The 18,611-nt window shown below is 35.7% G+C and overlaps 1 protein-coding gene across 2 annotated transcripts in view; it reads right to left on the bottom strand.

The window, feature by feature from the left end:
- Nucleotides 1-18,611, bottom strand: part of RNGTT (RNA guanylyltransferase and 5'-phosphatase) — a 230,848-nt gene that overhangs the window by 145,316 nt on the left and 66,921 nt on the right. For both annotated transcript variants that reach the window (XM_070796090.1, XM_070796092.1), the window contains 2 exons: nucleotides 13,521-13,656; nucleotides 4,548-4,619 (listed from right to left, as the gene is read on the bottom strand). In XM_070796090.1, coding sequence (XP_070652191.1) covers nucleotides 4,548-4,619; nucleotides 13,521-13,656 — 208 coding nt within the window. The remainder of the gene's footprint in view (nucleotides 1-4,547; nucleotides 4,620-13,520; nucleotides 13,657-18,611) is intronic.

Below are 18,611 nucleotides of genomic sequence, written 5' to 3'. Positions count from 1 at the left end.
ATTTTGATACTCAGCAAAAAATACAGAGCAAAACAAAGTGAATGAGAGCTAGATATGAGATAGAATATGTTCCCTTTATATAATGGCATACAGCTGTTTGTAACAGATGTTTATTGAGGAAATGGTAGTTAGTAAATAACCATGTAGTCCATCTGCAATCTTTTCCACGTCACCTATGTCATCAACAAGGTTGAAAAACCTAAAATGTCAGGTTCATTTATTAGATGAGTTCAGACTCCTATAAAATTACAGTGAAACAAGCAAGGCTTCTTTTTAAGAAATAAAATAATCTAAAAATTATAGATAGAAAGTAAGTTCACCTTCAAATCTGTGTTACCCATGATAAAGGAAGTTCCTAATAGATGTGCTGAATTATGGAGAATAGACTACAGGAAGCACTCAGACTACTGACTTTTCAATAGTCTTCCGTGTTTTGAGTTCTTTCTTAGGTCAAAACACTACCCACACTGCCAGTGGAGTTATCTTTCAAAACAATTAAAGTATGATCATATCATTAACATAACTAAAACCCTTCAGCGGTATCCTATTTTATACAGAACTGAGCTAAAACGCCTTATTCAAGTAATCTGGCTTCCAACCACCAATCCATTCTCATTTCCTACTACATCCCACATCTCACCACATATCAAGTACGCAAATGTCCATCTAATGCTCCTGACCTCTTAGGCTCACTCCTTCAAAATTAATGGGTCACTTTCTCTGTCTACAACTCCACACTTCAAATGACTCAACTATACCCAGGGTAACCTGGAATATGTTCACCTCTCTGTTACCTCTCATATATCTCCCATATACTTCCCTATTTCTCCCTAATATCTTTGATATTATACTTATGAAACTTTTATAATTATTTCTTTAATTTACATCCCCATTCATAAGTGCACAACAAGTTTCTTTTAATTTTGCATTCAATCTAAACACATATCCTAACAATTGTGTATAATACATGCATATTAGCCTCTAATAAATTGCATATATACACAACTGTATATTATAAAACAGACAAAAACTGAATAACAGATTAAGAATAAATCTTTCTTCTTTTCAAATCCCAATGAACTGTTGAGAAAGTAGCCTTTTTTGGAGGTCAGTACACTAAATCATAAATTCCCTGGAGGCAAGAAATCATGTCCTAGTCTTCTGTGTATTCCTGATACCTAGAATAATACTTGACATACAAAAAATTATCAATGAAATTACTGCTTGACAAAATAGTAAACTAAGGAATTAAAAAGTTTTAAACTATTATCTCAAAAAATTTTTTCTCATAGTGACCTTGATTTGATAAATCAAAATAAACAAAGTGGTTAATCATCAGTGAAAGTGAAAGTCGCTCAGTGGTGTCTGCCTCTTTGTGACCCCATGGACTATACAGTCCATGGAATTCTCCAGGTCACAATAGTGGAGTGGGTAGCTGTTTCCTTCTCCAGGGAATCTTCCCAACCCAGGGATGGAACTCAGGTCTCCTGCACTGCAGGCAGATTCTTTACCAGTTGAGTCACCATGAAGCCCTAAATGAAACCATCAATGAAAGCTCCATGGTAAATTAAAGAATTAAACATATGATGCTTTCAATTATATCTTATTATCAGAAATGTGAAAAATGTGACATTAAAACCAATAAAAAATAGTAACAGGCACTCAATAAATACTTATTGAATGAATGATTATAAACCTAGAGATGAAAACCATGAATTCATCATTTTTACAGCAAAATATAGATGAATTTCCTAAACAAGACACAAAAGCACAAACTTGGAGATCCGGTGACTTTGATTTCACTAAAATGAAAAAAATTCTGTGCCTCAATAGATATTAATTTGGAAAACATATTGTTTGCCACATATATAACTAAGAAAGGATTAGAATCCAGGAAGGATAACTATTAGAAGATTATTTGAACTTGCAATTAAATCACAAAAGAAAAATTCAAGCAAGTAAAAATAAACATGAAATATGCTTAACTTCAAACTTCCCCAGTAGTCCAGTGGTTGGGAACCTGCCTGCCAAAGCAGGGCCAAGTGTTAGTCACTCATTTGTGGCCGACTCTTTGGCAACCCCATGGACTATAGCCCAACCAGGCTCCTCTGTCCATGGAATTCTCCAGGCAAGAACACTGGAATGGGTTGCCATTTCCTTCTCCAAGGGATGTTCCTGACCCAGGGATCAGAGCGGGGCCTCCTGCATTGCAGGCAGATTCTTTACCATCTGAACCACCCACCAGGGAAGCTCAGGAACATGGGTTCAATCCCTGGTGTGGGAAGATCCCACATGCTGCAGGGCAACAAAGTCTGTGCACAACTACTGAGCCAGCACTCTAGAGACCGTGAGCCGCAACTACTGAAGCCCACACACCCTACAGTCCACACTTCGCAACAAAAGAAATCGCTGCAATGAGAAGTCCGAGCACCACAACTAGACAGTATCCTGCTCTACTGCAGCTTGAGAAAGCCTGCACCCAGCAATGAAGACCCAGGGCAGCCCGAAACAAATAAATAGGTAAAAATAAAAATCTGAAAATTAAAGAAAAAGAAATATGGTTAACTTCATTAGTAACCGGGGGAAAACAAAATGATCCAGTTACCAAAAATCTTAGTCTGAAAATATCAACTGTGATAAAGTGGTACAACTACTCCTGAGGGGAATGTAGCAGCACAACAAAAAAGCTGTAGTCACCAATGCAATCAGAATCTCCACGATGTAGGGATGAGGGACTGCATTTTTTAAAACGCTTCCCAGGTGACCACGGCTTCCCCAGTGACTCAGACGATAAAAAATCCACCTGGATTCTTTGACCTATATGTGGAAGACCTGGATTCAATCCCTAGGTTGGGAAGATTCCCTGGAAGAGGGCATGGCAACTCACTCCAGTACTGTTGCCTGGAAAATGCCATGGACAGAGAAGAGAAGCTTGGTGGGCTACAGTTCATGGGATCACAAAGAGACACGACTGAGCAACTAAGCACAGCACAGGTGATCATATCCCAAGAATGAGAGCTGTCTTAGAGACGCTTGGACACACATGCACAATAAAAGGTATATAAAACTGTTCCATGCAACAGCAGCATAACAGCAAAGTATGGAAACCCAAGTGTCCATCAAAGAGGGGGAAAAGATGAATGCTGTTTATTCACACACTGTAATAAAATACTAATTAATTAAAGTGAGTAAAGGTATTAAAAACATTCATGGGAATAATAAATAGCAACTTCAGGGTAGAAGCTGCTTCTGGATAAGGGGGATCATGAATGGAATGAGAGAGGTTTGCATAAGAAACTTCTACTAAATCTGTAATGATTTAATCCTTATTAAAAAGAAAATGGAGTAAAACTGAAAATGTTAAACTTTAACATTTAACAAGGAGGCAAAGGAGACAGTGTGCCCCCAATCACAAAGAAACAAGGCCACCCCCACTCTTTACATCTCATTATGGTCCACTGAACATTATCCAAGATTGGTGATGAGAATAAGTCAATCCCGGGACGCATTATTCTTGAGGAATATAGTAGACAACAAAATTAAAATTTGGTTTCTGACCTTCGGTTTCTTAAATTTGAAACTCTGTTTGAAATAGAAATTTAACAAAAAATGAGATATGTAATTGAAAATTTCTGAGAAAAAGTAATCTGGATTAATACAATCCTGAATCTTAATAGTGCAATTTAAAATGTATATCCCCCAAAAAAGAACTTTTAAAAAATTTTGTTACAAATCTTCAAAGCCTTAAAACTTAATACTTTTAATTCCCAAAGTCTTAATTTAAAATGTATATCCCCCCAAAAAGAACTTTTTAAAAATTTTGTTACAAATCTTCAAAGCCTTAAAACTTAATACTTTTAATTCCCAAAGTCTTAATTGCTTAATTGCTGGTCTGAATACTAAGTGATTATGCAATTTGAATAAAATATCTAGAGGAACAACTATACCCTTTCATGGATATACACTATTGAGAGAACTTCTTGCATTTACAGAAGTCATCTTGTACTGCCTAAATAATTTAGTCATTATACCATAATTCAGCATTAACAGGCAGATTACAGATAAGTCTAAAATTGTAGGAAATAGGTAGAGAATATAATTCCTACTTTTTTATTTATTTACAAAAGGTAGTTTTACATTTTGTTTTCTTTCTGCATCTTTCTGCCTCCATGTTATACAACCAACACTCATAGTCAGTTTCTCTCTTTTTAAATGATAGACAGTAATAAAATTTGGAGACTTTTTAAAATCCAGTACAAGATAGCTAAAATTGACAATTTTCCATTTTACAAAATACTATCTTATTTTATCACAATTATACTCACTTGAAGTTCCTAAAGACTTCAAAGACAAGAAATGTGCAAAATGTTAGGTAATATAGAGAAAGAAAAGGAGATGTAAAAGTATTAACAAGGTGTCAAACGAGTAACTTGATAGATTCATCATTTTTCTTTCCTACTATCTCTAAAGCAATCATCCTTTTTATTTGTTAAAAACCAATTATCTCATTGACAATTTTTATTTTATAAATTATAGAAAGTACTTACATTGAATTTAATTATGTCATATATCAAGTATCTAGGAACGGCCTGTCCATTAACTCTGTCAATAATCATTTCCTTGAAAGAGAAAAAAAAAGGTAACTTTATTCATATTTTAATAGCAATTTCTTTAGTTTGATTAAAATATAACAGTCATACAAACTAGTACATAAAGCAGAAATATACAACTTGATGAAATTTCAAAGTGTACACACTTATATGCAAATGAAATCTATAGACTGTCAGCAACTCAAAAAGCCCCATCATGAATATATTCTGTGTTGTAATAAAATCATGACAATATTTCATTATTTTTTTATATGTGAATTACTATGCTACATTTCATGGTATTTGGATTACTAAACAACTATTAGGAAAAAGAGACTACAAATTTTAAATTCCAAATATCAGGAACATTTAAAAAGTTAACTTTGTTAAATCATTATTGTTTTACATTGTGTCATATGCCAATTACTTTAATCATCTATAGGTAATAAACGGTACCCTTATTATAGATTAAATCTCCATGTGACCCATACAGTCTTTCTTGGTTCTGTATCCCTCTACTATGATCAAAGGAACAGTGCAAGAGAATATGATATTATACTCCATTAAGTGAAAAGAAGTTAAATTCCGCACACTGACAGAAAAGAGATAAAGGACACTAAAGGGTAATTATAGGTATAAAAGTAAAATTTTTTAAATTTTATTTCTTAATACTAGGTTTTAACCTAAAATTCTTTTTCTTCCTTCATATTCCTCCTAGGAAAGTAAGCAAGCTACTTGTTATCTAATTTCACGATGAAATATTCACACACAACCATCTAAAATTACAAAGAATACATTGATTTAGGACAGATATATTTTCCAGTTTTAAGGAATTATTACCAATTGGTTTCTTTCTCAAATTTTGTTTGCTGCACTACTGACATTTATTTATGGTTATCATCTTGAATATAACACAACATAAATTACTTTTCTTAAACTGCTTAGTGAAATGTTTTTATTTAAGTATCTGAGAATCTTATGAGCCAACAAGGCAGTACCAATAACAGGTTTCAATTAATCTTTTCAAAAATGGGTGGATGGAAGTTATGTGGACTTAGAGGTTCAGAGAACAGACATCACAGAACTTCCCTCTGAAATTACCTGATGAAATGAGTAAATACATATATTCTTCAAACATTAAAAATAACAAAAAAGACAGTTTGTTACCAGCAAACAAAACAAGTAAAAAGGAATAAACAAACCAGTAAACTTTAAAAACTGACAGCCATGGAAACTACCAAACTTCTAGTAAAACAAAAAGGCACAGCAGGATTCAGCCCCAAGCCCACTAAACCCCCAAAAGCCCTATTCGTAGATGACAAATTCTTGATAACTGTCACTATTACACTCAAATATAGAGGACCAAACTCAGTGGTTCTTCTTGTCTTTTTCCCCTCTTCAGACTGAAGAATAATTGAAATAGCAGAACACTGTAATAAAGGCTACGGGACTCCATGCTAAAGAAACAATCTGAGTTACTAGAATAAACTATGGCTCCCAACTAGCTGAAGAAAACTTTCACCCACAGTTTTTAAAAGAGAATAGAACCCAGGGATTCTAACAAAAACCCAATACCTAGGCTTCATCACAATGTCCCCCATCCCCACAGCTGTCACTATTGCTCTAGGGTACAGAAAAGTGAGTAAACATAAAAAACATTTAAGCCTAAAACTTAGTTAAGAAAACTGAACTGCACTGTTAGTGGGATTGTAAAATGGAGCAACCAGTACGAGAGAAGTACAGCAGTTCTCTCAAAAAATTAAAATTAGAACTACAACAGGACCCAGCAATCCCACTTCTGGGTATACATCCAAAAGAATTAAAAATAATATCTTGAAGAGATATTTATACACCCATTGTATATATCAGCATTATTCCAACAGCTAAGAGAAGGGACCCAAATATTCATCAACAGATGAATGAATACATAAATGTGGCATGGACAGATAGTGGAATATTATTCAGCCTTGAAAAGGAAATATAGCACATGCTACAACATGCATAAACCTTGAGGATATTATGTTAAGTGAAATAAGCCAGTAATAATAAGACAAATAACACATGATTTCACTTATATAAGGTATCCAAAGGATTTAAATTCATAGAAAGTAGAATGGTGACTGCCACAGACTGGGGATAATGAGAAGCTGTTTAACTTGGTAGACAGTTTCACTTTTACAGGATAAAAAAGGTATGGAGATCTGCTGCACCACAGTGTGCATATAGTTACCACTACTGAACTGGATTCTTTTTAACCACACTTATAAATAAAAACTTAAAATAAATAAATAAAATCTAGTGAAGAAGGGAAAATAGATTTTCTCCTATGATCAAATTTTAGAAACAGGGCCTAGATTTACCCTCCTGTATGAAACAACCTAAGAATGAAAAAAGGGGTAAAAATCTAAGGTTCAGTAATAGGTAGGACTTACGGTTTCAACGGCTCACAGTCAAAGATGATGCTAAAGACTTGGCATGGCCCAGATATAAGGAATATTAAATTGAGTATTTTGGCAATATTAAGTTGAGTACTTTGAAGAACCAATGAGAGTTTTAATGAGAGGAAATAACCATGGAAAACTTGGGGCCTTCAAAGCTTATCTCAAAGATAACCCATTCTTTGAAATGCTTTTAGATAAGGCCCACTTGTTTCTAATTATCACAGTACATCTAGGTGACAAAATGTTCTGGAATTACCAGCAGTGGTTGCACAGGGCTTCCCTAGTGGCTTAGCAGTAAAGAAGCCACCTGCCAAAGCAGGAGAGGCAGGTTGGATCCCTGGGTTGGGAAGATTCCCTAAAGAAGGAAATAGCAACCCACTCCAGTATTCTTGTCTGGAGAATACCCTGGACAGAGGAGCCTGGCAGGGTGCGTGGGGTCACAAAAAACAGAGTCGGACACAACTTAGTGACTACACAACAACAATAAAGTCGTCACACAATCTTACAAATACAAAAAACCACTAACTTATACACTTTTAGAATCGTGATTATATTTCAACTTTCTTAATAAAGTTAAATTTGAAAAAGAAATCCGAAAATCAGTTCTTAAGATGAAAGGAAAAGGAAGGAACCTCTGGCATACAGCCTATATTAAATGTGAGCTATATACGTGTTGATTATACACATTCTATAAATACAGCCATAACAAAATGACAAAAGGAAACACATCAAAAGGTTAAAACTTAATCTCGATAGCTGAGTTTTCTTCTATTTTATAACACACAGACTTTCTAAAGTTTTAACAAGCATTCATATACTTTTATAAAAAATTAACAGATGAAAAGACACGTCATTTTCCCAGGATTTTTGTTATTAACTTTAATGATTAACTGTTATATTCTCCTGTTATCCTCAGTATAAAATTGATTGAATTTTACTGATTTGTTTCAAGTGAATTAATGCCGTATTTCTAAACTCCAATTTTCCACATTTTGTAGGTCAAAGAACATAATTTAGAGAGCAAAACAAAAGCCTCAACACTCATATCTGACAGCCAGACAATTAGGTAGTTTGAGTTATTCTTGGATTTGGAATTTTACAAAAACAATTTGCAAATGAAAATGTAGAAGAAACAGGAAACTAAAGAGGGCTGTTTTAATTAACTAAGTGGAAAAACAGATATGGTAGCTATAATTCTGATCCAAGTAAATGACATCATGAATCATATTGCTATTTTTAAATCTCATAAGAGTCTATTATGTTGCTCTCAGTTATCCAAGTTTGGGGTAAAAATAAATAGTATTGCTAAGTTAAATCTGCAGAGGGTTAAACATCTAAATTTTAAGCATTATTTCTACCTGGAATACCCTTGGCTCATGTCCAACCAAAGTCTCTTTCTATAGAAATCCTCCCATAATCTAATGCCAAATCCTTTATAAACCATCTTTAGTTACTAATTAGATATGATTCATTTCTCCTCTAAACCACCCTAGAACTTGTTTTAAATACCCATCATCAGATTATTGTTTTATTCCTCACCTATCATTCTCCATCCCTCCCCAAAGAAGTACAGTGTCTCCAAGGTGAGGCCTTCTCCTCAATCTTCTAAGCACTGCCTGCACTCTTTGGCACGGCACATGACAGGAATGAAAAACTACACTAAGCTTTGGCAAACACTGTAACTTAAGAGTCTTCCTCTTCCTTTTATTTTATGAATCACAATGCAAAAAAAAAAAAAAATGGAACTTAGATAAAATGAAAGTAACAATATCAAAATAAATGTTCTTGCTGTCCCATGAACTAATTACCACTGCTGTGGTGTTGGTGATGCAGATTATGGACAGCACAACTCCAGGGACGCCTGTCACATCAACCAGGACAAGAATGGCGCACCCTGGAGATGTGCAGTGAACAGTATTTCCAATCTTATGTAGTGGCTCTGTCAACCACAAGGGGTATGTGTGTGCACATGCACACGCGCACACACAAATATGTTAACAAGTTTACGTGTACATGTAAAGTATTTTAATACACACACTGTCAGAGGAATGAAAATTTACTAGTAGCCTCACAGAGTATAGGTAACTCTGTGACTATAGTTACTCTTTGTTCAGTCTCTGTTTGTTGCTACTCAGTCTCAACCAACTACATGAGTTTCTTTCCTTCTTTCTTACTCTTTGGTACCTGGCCCAGTCATCGTCTCAACCTGGACTGCTATCATCACTCATTAGGCCCCATCGAAAATTTTCTTTGATCTTATGTCCTCTGCTCTTTTCCATACAACCTCAGAACAACCTCAGACCTCACACAACATCCTGAACCTTCTAAGCACTTAAAACTATACCTCACAAGTGACTAATTCAAACCATCTCATTTTCCAATCACAGTCATCCATCTTCTGGCCAGCACAAGCCAATATATAACCGGTAAATTTTTTTTAAAGCATATGAGATAGGGGCAATAAGCATTCAGGTCACTTAGAAAGTGGTACTCCCTCTGTTAAACAAATAAATACATATTTTATGCATGTGTTTTTCATGAGGGTATTTCTATCATTGAGAGTTTAAACAAACATTCACAAGCTACTCCCTAGTCTTCCAATATCTACCTGCTAGTACAACTCCAAACTAGAGGAGCAAATTTCATCTTAAGACAGAAAGCATTCTCATACAAATTCCAGAGACTATTAGTCAGATATAATTTAATCTACCTCGTGAAAAAGGTTTAATGTTGAAAAAAGTGAAGAAATATTAAAGAACATGAGTAGTATCTCGGTAGAAAAGAGACTTAAAAGTTGTGGGAAGTCATAAGAAAGATGTAGAGTTCCTTTTCCCTCCAAAGAAAAATAGTGAAGGTGTGGCAGACAGATAAACGACACAACCAAACAGAGCAAACAGAAACATAAAGAGTGCAGAACCAAGCCTACCAGAGATCACTCTGCAGAGAAAAACACAAGCAGTTTCTTGTTCAGAGTGTAACATACTAGTTCAGCCTCCCTTTTCAAATAGCCTTGTTCACCCAAAAGCTAAAAAAAGAATAAAATCTAAGTGGCAAACTTCAGAAGAGCCAGAATATTGGGTATTCTTGCACTATCAGACATTAAATTGTATGCTAAAGTTATCGCATTTAAGTCAACCTAAAACTACCACCATAAGTCCTAAATATTAGCAGAATAGGAAAATGAATCAAGAAACAAAGATATACGGAAATCCTATACATAATTTAAAAATGACGTATGTAATTTAAAAGGAAAAATCAGATTGGCTGACTGATGCTGGGGCAATAGCTTAGACATTGGGAAATACATAAAACTGTATCCCTACCTTATTCCTTTTATCAAAATATATTGTGGATAGATCAAGTATTTAAATTTACAAATGAAATCATAAGTATTAGAAGGAAATACAGGTGAGTATTATAGTAATTCTTAAGTAAAAATATCTCTTAAAATGGCACAAAAGCCAAATATTAAAAACCAAAGTGTTTAACTACTATATATTAAAAAGATAATAAGAAACTACTGTATAGCACAGGGAACACAATACTCTCTAATGATCTACATGGGAAAAGAATCTAAAAAACAGTAGGGGGTGTGTGTGTGTGTGTGTGTGTGTGTGTGTAACTGATTCACTTTGCTGGACACCTAAAATGAACACAGCACTTTAAAATCAATGGTATTCCAACAAAAATTTTTTAAAAAAAGTGTTCATAATACTTGTGCCACAGAAAACACTAGAAAAAAATTAAAAACACATTTTTATAAAATATGGGTCATAAAGCAATACCTCAATAAACAAAACATCTCATAAACCAGTAAGAAAAAGATGAATATCCAATAGAAAAATGTGTAAAAGATCTGAATGGGCAACTCACAAAAGAAATACCCTAACTCTGTACCATACTAAATACAGTAATAAGTGAAAAATGTTAAACGTCCTTAACAATTCACATAAATTAAGAGGTAAATATCACTATGTATCGGACACTATTATCAGCACTTTATAACCCATCCAACTTAATCTTCACAGGAGCACCAAGAACTTAGCCTAACTTCATTACAGATGAGGAAACCAAGTAAACCATAGGAGGGCCCTCATGTCATAACTTTTGGAGCCAATCAGGCACTATCAGTTAGAGTCAGGGCTCTTAACCACTGTGCTATATATTATCCCCTAAAATGAAAGAGTCATTTAAAATTAGAAGATTTTAAATTTTAAAAACCCAGTATACAGATCCTTTACATATGGTTGGCAGAACCATACATTTGTTCAAACTTTCTGGAAAGAAGAGTGGTAATCATACATGTCAATGTTTAAAATGGGCAATGCTCTCGAATCCAGCATAGTCCCCACAGTACAGTATAGCCTGTTACTGCCCCTTCCCTGCAAGGACTGCTCCTCTTGTACTACAAGTGGTACTGCCACCAATGAGCTCCTGGCCTCCACCATCATTCTTCCTTGGATTTACACGTCACTCAGACCAGGCCCTCTGGAATCTTCCCTGGGACCGATATATGGATACTAGGAGAAAAAATTCCCTTTCTGCTTGGGTTGCAATGTAACTCGCCTCCCATGTGGAAAGAATCGGCATGCAATGAGAACAGACAAGTAAAGCAAACAAACAGAGAGAAAGACAGTGCCTGGCCAATATCACTTGAGTCCCCAGATCCAGTCTGAAGCAAATCAAGCTGAAATCTAATTATTTGTGACAATTTAGTTCTTGTTTCCTCAGTTACTTTAAGATGGACTTCAATTACTTGTAATCAAAAGATTTTTAAATGCATATTACAGTCTCATTTCTAAGAATCTTAATTATAAAACTGCACAATTGTGAAAAGAAAAAGGTATAAGAATATGCATTCTAGTGTGTCTTTTAATACAAAAAGCTACCAAAAAGTCTAAATGTCCACCAAAAAAGGACTGGCTGAATTAATTATAGAATTGTTTGCAAACTGGTCTGATTAGAGTCACTTGGACACTTGAAGCTGACAAGTGCATAATTCCAGCTGATTTGTGTTGTTGTATGGCAGAAACCAACACAACGTTGTAAAGTAATTTCCCACCAATTAAAAAAAAAAAAAAAACAACCTACCTTGGCCCCAGGGAGAGTCTAATTCACTAGGTCTAGGACAGGTTATCATATTTTTTCCACTATTATCCCCTATCATTTTCATAATCAAGATAGCCTGAAAACCCCAAATTATAGTGTTTACATATATAGTGGCCTATTACTCAGACTTTTATATGAAAAAGGTCCAAAATATATTGCTAAGTAAACAAAAGACAAGTTACAAAACACATTCAGATCTTTTCATACAAAATTATGTAATAACTATCCATGCGGGCACATACTTGACCAGAGCACTCATTTTCAACCAGAGCAGAGGTACCTGTACTCAGAATCTTACTGGGACTGGAAGGATTCCCAACTTCCCCCAGAGATCCTGATACATGTACTGTTTAAGAATCTCTGTTCTGAGTTACTATTACTAACATGAACATGAATCCTTCAAAAGCAAGTGTCAGACTGAACGTTTTGGCACACAGGAAAGAAACTCTGGAATAATGTTTATCAAAATGATAACAGAAATTACTTCAGTAGTGGGTATTCAGCTGATTTTTATCAACTTTTTTGTACTGTTCTGTATTATTTCAATTTTTATTTACAATGAATTAATACTTTTAAAATCAGGGAAAAGAAAGCTATTCATATAAGAAAAAGATAAAATATTTTTAATCAAGTAATTTTATGATTATTAAATATAGATTTTCTGAATGGGAAAATTCTTAACAGTTTCCAAAATTCAAATGTAGAAGTACAGTGGCTACTTTCAAAGGCACGATCCTCTTTCAACAAGAACTATCAATCCATATAGCTAAACAGCCAAAGGAAAATGTGATATATCACTGTGTTCGTGCTCAGTCACATCCAACTATTTGTGACCCGATGGACTACAGCCTTCCAGGCTCCTCTGTCCATAGAATTTTCCAAGCTAGAATAATGGAATGGGTTGCCAGTTTCTCCTCCAGTGGATCTTCCGAACCCAAGGATCAAACCCACGTCTACCGCACCTCTTGCATTGCATATGGATTCTTTACTACTAAGCCACCAGGGAAGCGTGATATGTCATATCACACAATTAAAATTCGATCAACAAGTAAAACCATAAAATAAAATGAATCTTTTGCAATAAATTTTTTTTTCAATCACAAAGAACAAAAAAATTAAGATTTAATTTTGCTTGCTTATTCTGTATCTAAGACAACAATCAAGTGACAGTAAGTGTAGGAAATGAAATAAATGAAATTTAACATCTTAGTAAAAACTAGATTCAATTTTTTAACTGTCAACTCTATATCAATAAAAAGTTTTTAAAAAACTGGATCTAATTCTAAATTTCATGTTTAATTATTAAAAATACACATTTACTTGCACAAGAAAGAAAAATAGCAATGTTTGATTTTTTTAAAAAGATAAAAATATGACTTACCCCATCTAACAGAGTATTTGATAAATGCATACGGAGATCTTTACGAAATGGAAATTCCAGATTTGAAACATGAAACACTGAATTATCTCTATCAATCATAAAAACTTCATTTGTGCCATCAATCAACATCATATACCTGTAAATGAAACATTAAGAAAGTAATATTAACAGTATAATTCAAGAATAGGGTCATAAGAAATAACAGTTAAACTGTTTTTCCTTAGACTTGCAATAGCTACCTGGAATAATGTTCACCAGAGTGCCCCCTCCACCATCATTCAGATTAAAGTACCATAAATAATAAATTTGGTTTTTTTTTAAGTTTTTGCTTCCTATAAAAAACACAGGGTATACAGAAATCAAAACTTTTTATAGAAACAATGTGATATTCAAAAGCAATCTTATAACCCATCTTAGGAGAGAGGCATTCTCTAATTTTTATTAAACTTCAGACATCAAAGTTTATAAAACACACAAACACACATATATGTAATTACTGCATTTTACTGGCTCAACAGCTATACGGATTAGGTGCTGCTGTCTCCACTTTGCAGTAGGAAAAAAGAGAGTAAGTGATAAACAAATGCCCAGACTTCAGTGTATCCTGGGTACCTTCTACCATACAACAATGAGCAGAACAGCTAACCCCTTTCTTTGAATTAATATAATGATAAAACCAGATCCCACCATTTCAGGAACAACTATCATTCATTACTATCGAATTAAAATATTTTTTAACACAAGTTCATAAAAATTTTCATTAGTCAATCATTTCATTTCAGAAAGTGAAGAAGAACTAGAGCCTCTTGATGAAAGTGAAAGAGGAGAATGAAAAAGTTGGCTTAAAGCTCAACATTTAAAAACTAAGATCACAGCAGCCGGTCCCATCACTTCATGGCAAATAGATGGGGAAATACTGGAAACAGTGGCTGACTGTATTTTTTGGGGTTCCAAAATCACCGCAGATGGTGACTGCAGCCATGAAATTAAAAGACGCTTACTCCTTGGAAGAAAAGTTATGACAAACCTAGACAGCATATTCAAAAGCAGAGACATAACTTTGTCAACAAAGGTCCATCTAGTCAAGGCTATGGTTTTTCCTGTGGTCATGTATGGATGTGAGAGTTGGACTATTAAAGAAAGCTGAGCATCGAAGAATTGATACTTTTGAACTGTGGTGTTGGAGAAGACTCTTGAGAATCCCTTGGACTTCAAGGAGATCCAACCAGTCCATCCTAAAGATCAGTTCTGGGTGTTCATTGAAAGGACTGATGTTCAAGCTGAAACTCCAATACTTTGGCCACCTGATGCAAAGAGCTGACTCATTTGAAAAGACCCTGATGGTGGGAAAGATTGAAGGCAGGAGGAGAAGGAGATGACAGAGGATGAGACTGTTGGATGGCATCACCGACTCAATGGACATGGGTCTGGGTGAACTGAAGGAGTTGGTGATGGACAGGGAGGCCTGGCGTGCTGCAGTTCATGGGGTCGCAAAGAGTCAGACACGACTGAGCGACTGAACTGAACTGAACTGATCTTCCCCGATGGCTCAGACAGTAAAGAATCCACCTGCAATGTGGGAGACCTGGCTTGGGAAGATCCCCTGGAGAAGCAAATGGCTACCCATTCCAGTATTCTGGCCTGGAGAATTCCATGGACAGAGGAGCCTGGCAAGCTACAGTCCATGGAGTTGCAAAGAGTCGCACATGACTGAGCAGCTTTCATTTCACTTCACTTCATATACATTAAAATGACTTTGGTCATTAGTCATCCTTCCAATGACCAAGTTACTGTCAATACATTCACTGATATATTGATGTAAGTTACTGTCACTGACTCCCAACTAGTGGATCATCAAGAATGGAGCACTACTGCACACCATATAAAAAAATGAAGTCCAGATGAATTCACAGTTGAGGAAATTACAGACTGACAGGCTATACTACCAAACAGAGAGCAGCAAGATTTGGGGTGAAAATGGAGATCATATCCAGGCACCAAACTCTTCAAAGAATGAGAAAAAATTGACAGCAATAAATTAGAAAGTTGAAAGGCATGAGCTTCAAAGGAACAGAAGAATCACTGTGTTGTCTGGTTTGTTGTTAAATGAAACAGTGGAAGAATAATAGTCCCGATGTACCACTGAGAATGGAAGGAATGTGGATCAAGTCGGTCTAATCTCCTACCCATGAGGCAGATGAGAAAAAAAGCAGCAGCAACTGAAAGATGGGAGCTGAATCAAGTTAAGGCCAGGGGATAGAAGAAACATTCAACTGAAGATGTGGAAGCAAACATACATGGAGGCTATTATTCCAGAAGATAACTTGTTTCCCATAAACAAGTGTTCTAAGAAAACAGAGAGATGTGTTCAGCTGAGTTGCTCAGTCGTGTCCGACTCTTTGCGACCCCATGAATTGCAGCACGCCAGACCTCCCTGTCCATCACTAACTCCCAGAGTTCACTCAGACTCACGTCCATCGAGTCAGTGATGCCATCCAGCCATCTCATCCTCTGTCGTCCCCTTCTCCTCCTGCCCCTAATCCCTCCCAGCATCAGAGTCTTTTCCAGTGAGTCAACTCTTCACATGAGGTGGCCAAAGTACTGGAGTTTCAGCTTTAGCATCATTCCTTCCAAAGAATACCCAGGGCTGATCTCCTTCAGAATTGACTGGTTGGATCTCCTTGCAGTCCAAGGGACTCTCTAGAGTCTTCTCCAACACCACAGTTCAAAAGCATCAATTCTATGGTGCTCAGCTTGCTTCACAGTCCAACTCTCACATCCATACATGACCACAGGAAAAACCATAGCCTTGACTAGATGGACCTTTGTTGGCAAAGTAATGTCCCTGCTTTTGAATATGCTATCTAGGTTGGTCATAACTTTTCTTCCAAGGAGTAAGCATCTTTTAATTTCATGGCTGCAATCACCATCCGTAGTGCAGTGATTTTGGAGCCCCAAAAAATAAAGTCTGACACTGTTTCCACTGTTTCCCCATCTATTTCCCATGAAGTGATGGGACCAGATGGCATGATCTTAGTTTTCTGAATGTTGAGCTTTAAGCCAACTTTTTCACTCTCCTCTTTCACTTTCATCAAGAGGCTTTTTAGTTCAGGAGAGGGGAAAGGGAGGGCTGATTAAGGGAACAGAAGTGCGTGACAACAGGCTGAAGAGCAGCAAAACAGACCAAAGGCGCAGACATTTGGGGACTGGACTGGAAGCATGCTGTTACTAGTGTTTTCAAAATAATTAGTCCCAGCAGGCCCCTGGGGAGGAGGTGGAGGACTCCTGCCCTTGCTACATATTAAAAGAGCGGCAGCCCTCGGAGATAAGGATTGTGAAGACTCAGGCTGCACTTGGAAAAAGAAAATCAGCCTCCGTCTAGACTGACAGTGCACCTGAGAGACTCAGACCAACTGGAGGGCCAGCAGACTGGCCAACAACAGCAATACGTAGCTCCCAAAGCCCTCCTGCACGTGCTTTCCAAAAGCTGCAACTCCTGGTAGAATCTAGTCTTCTTGAAGAAGTCAACCTTGCCCTGGGTGGTGTTTCAAAGAGAATTTAAATCAACATAAGAACAGGTCAAGTAAAAAGCCTTCTGATACCTGCAAAAATGGTACTGAAGGCACAATCTATCATATTGTTTAAAGATCTAGACCAGCACTTTGCAAAGTTTATTATTAACTTTTAGTATTTCCCTGGCAAAATAATCAGGAACATTTAAGGTTGTAAGAAAACATACAAGGAATTACTCAGTTTCCAAGTTATTAAACTTTTCCTCCAGTTTAAAAAAAAAAAAAAACATAGAAAAGCCTATTAATTTAACTTAGCCCATTATTTCCTAAACTTATTCCTGATATCTGTTAATATCTGCAGAACTAGTATTCCATATTTACAATCTGAGAAAAGCTGGCTTACGCTAATGAATTTCAAAATTCAGAAAAAAGAAATAGTTTACCTCTTCTGATCATATGATGACAACAGAAATTATATCTCCCTTTTTGCAGGTTACCCAGAAGTTCAGAATTAAATATAATGTTAAAACAGAGTAAGTATTAAATCCTAGGGTGCTGGTACATTTGCTTTTTCTGTCATAATTATTCTCTATTCATTTTTTTAACAAATTTGAGATAAGTATACACACACATAAATATATATGTATATACATCTTACTATCAGACTTTGCTTTTTACTTCAAAATACTATCTCTGTATACTTATGCATAAACAGGTTTAAAAGACCAAAGAAGAAAGGACTTTAGAAGATGGAATTCACTATAAAAGATTGTTCATGGGAAACTCAGCATGCATCTACAGATATATCATAGAAATTATTTAGCAGTTGGTATTCCAGGATTCTTCTGCACATATAAATTTTCAGGCTTTAGAACAAAAGTTTCTGGGATGCGATTTCTGGTTTGAATTCCAGTCATTTCAAATCACATGTTCTTTTTTATGTGATACCCACAAAATGTAAGAAGTTATTTCATGTTAGGGAAGAAACAAGCAATGTGGAAATATTTTCATATCACTCCAAAGTCTCTGAATGAATAGATTCTTTAAACAAATGAAACCATCCCATGTACCATCAGATGCTGGCATAGTACATAATGATGGTTCTACCTTCAGTGAAAGGGGATCACTAATGCAATATGATTTCTTATTAATCATGACATAACTTCAACTGCAAATCTAATATACAGGATTACTAAATTATTTTTATAATATCCATTCTTATTAAAAGACAAAACTTAGTAAGAAGTTTCACTGAACTAGAAAGCACTGATTCATTTTTTATATTAAAATATATATACCAAAGCCATATAAATAACAGCAAAGCCAAATGCATTCGTTCACTCATTCAGGCCATGCCACAAGGCCTGCATGATCTTAGTTCCATGACCAAGGATTGAACCCATGACCCTTGATGTGGAAGCGCAGAGTCCTACCCACTGGACCACCAGGGAAGCCTCGCATAAACTGTTTTATGGTATATACCCTTCGAGACAGTCACTGAGACGTGAGACAGCTATTCAAGTAAAACCACCAACAGCATATTAATACAATTCAGGAAGTACATAATTAAAGAAAAGGA

The sequence above is a fragment of the Bos indicus genome, chromosome 9 (genome assembly GCF_029378745.1).
Source record: "Bos indicus isolate NIAB-ARS_2022 breed Sahiwal x Tharparkar chromosome 9, NIAB-ARS_B.indTharparkar_mat_pri_1.0, whole genome shotgun sequence".
NCBI lineage: Eukaryota > Metazoa > Chordata > Mammalia > Artiodactyla > Bovidae > Bos > Bos indicus.
This window is presented reverse-complemented; position numbering and strand designations above follow the sequence as displayed.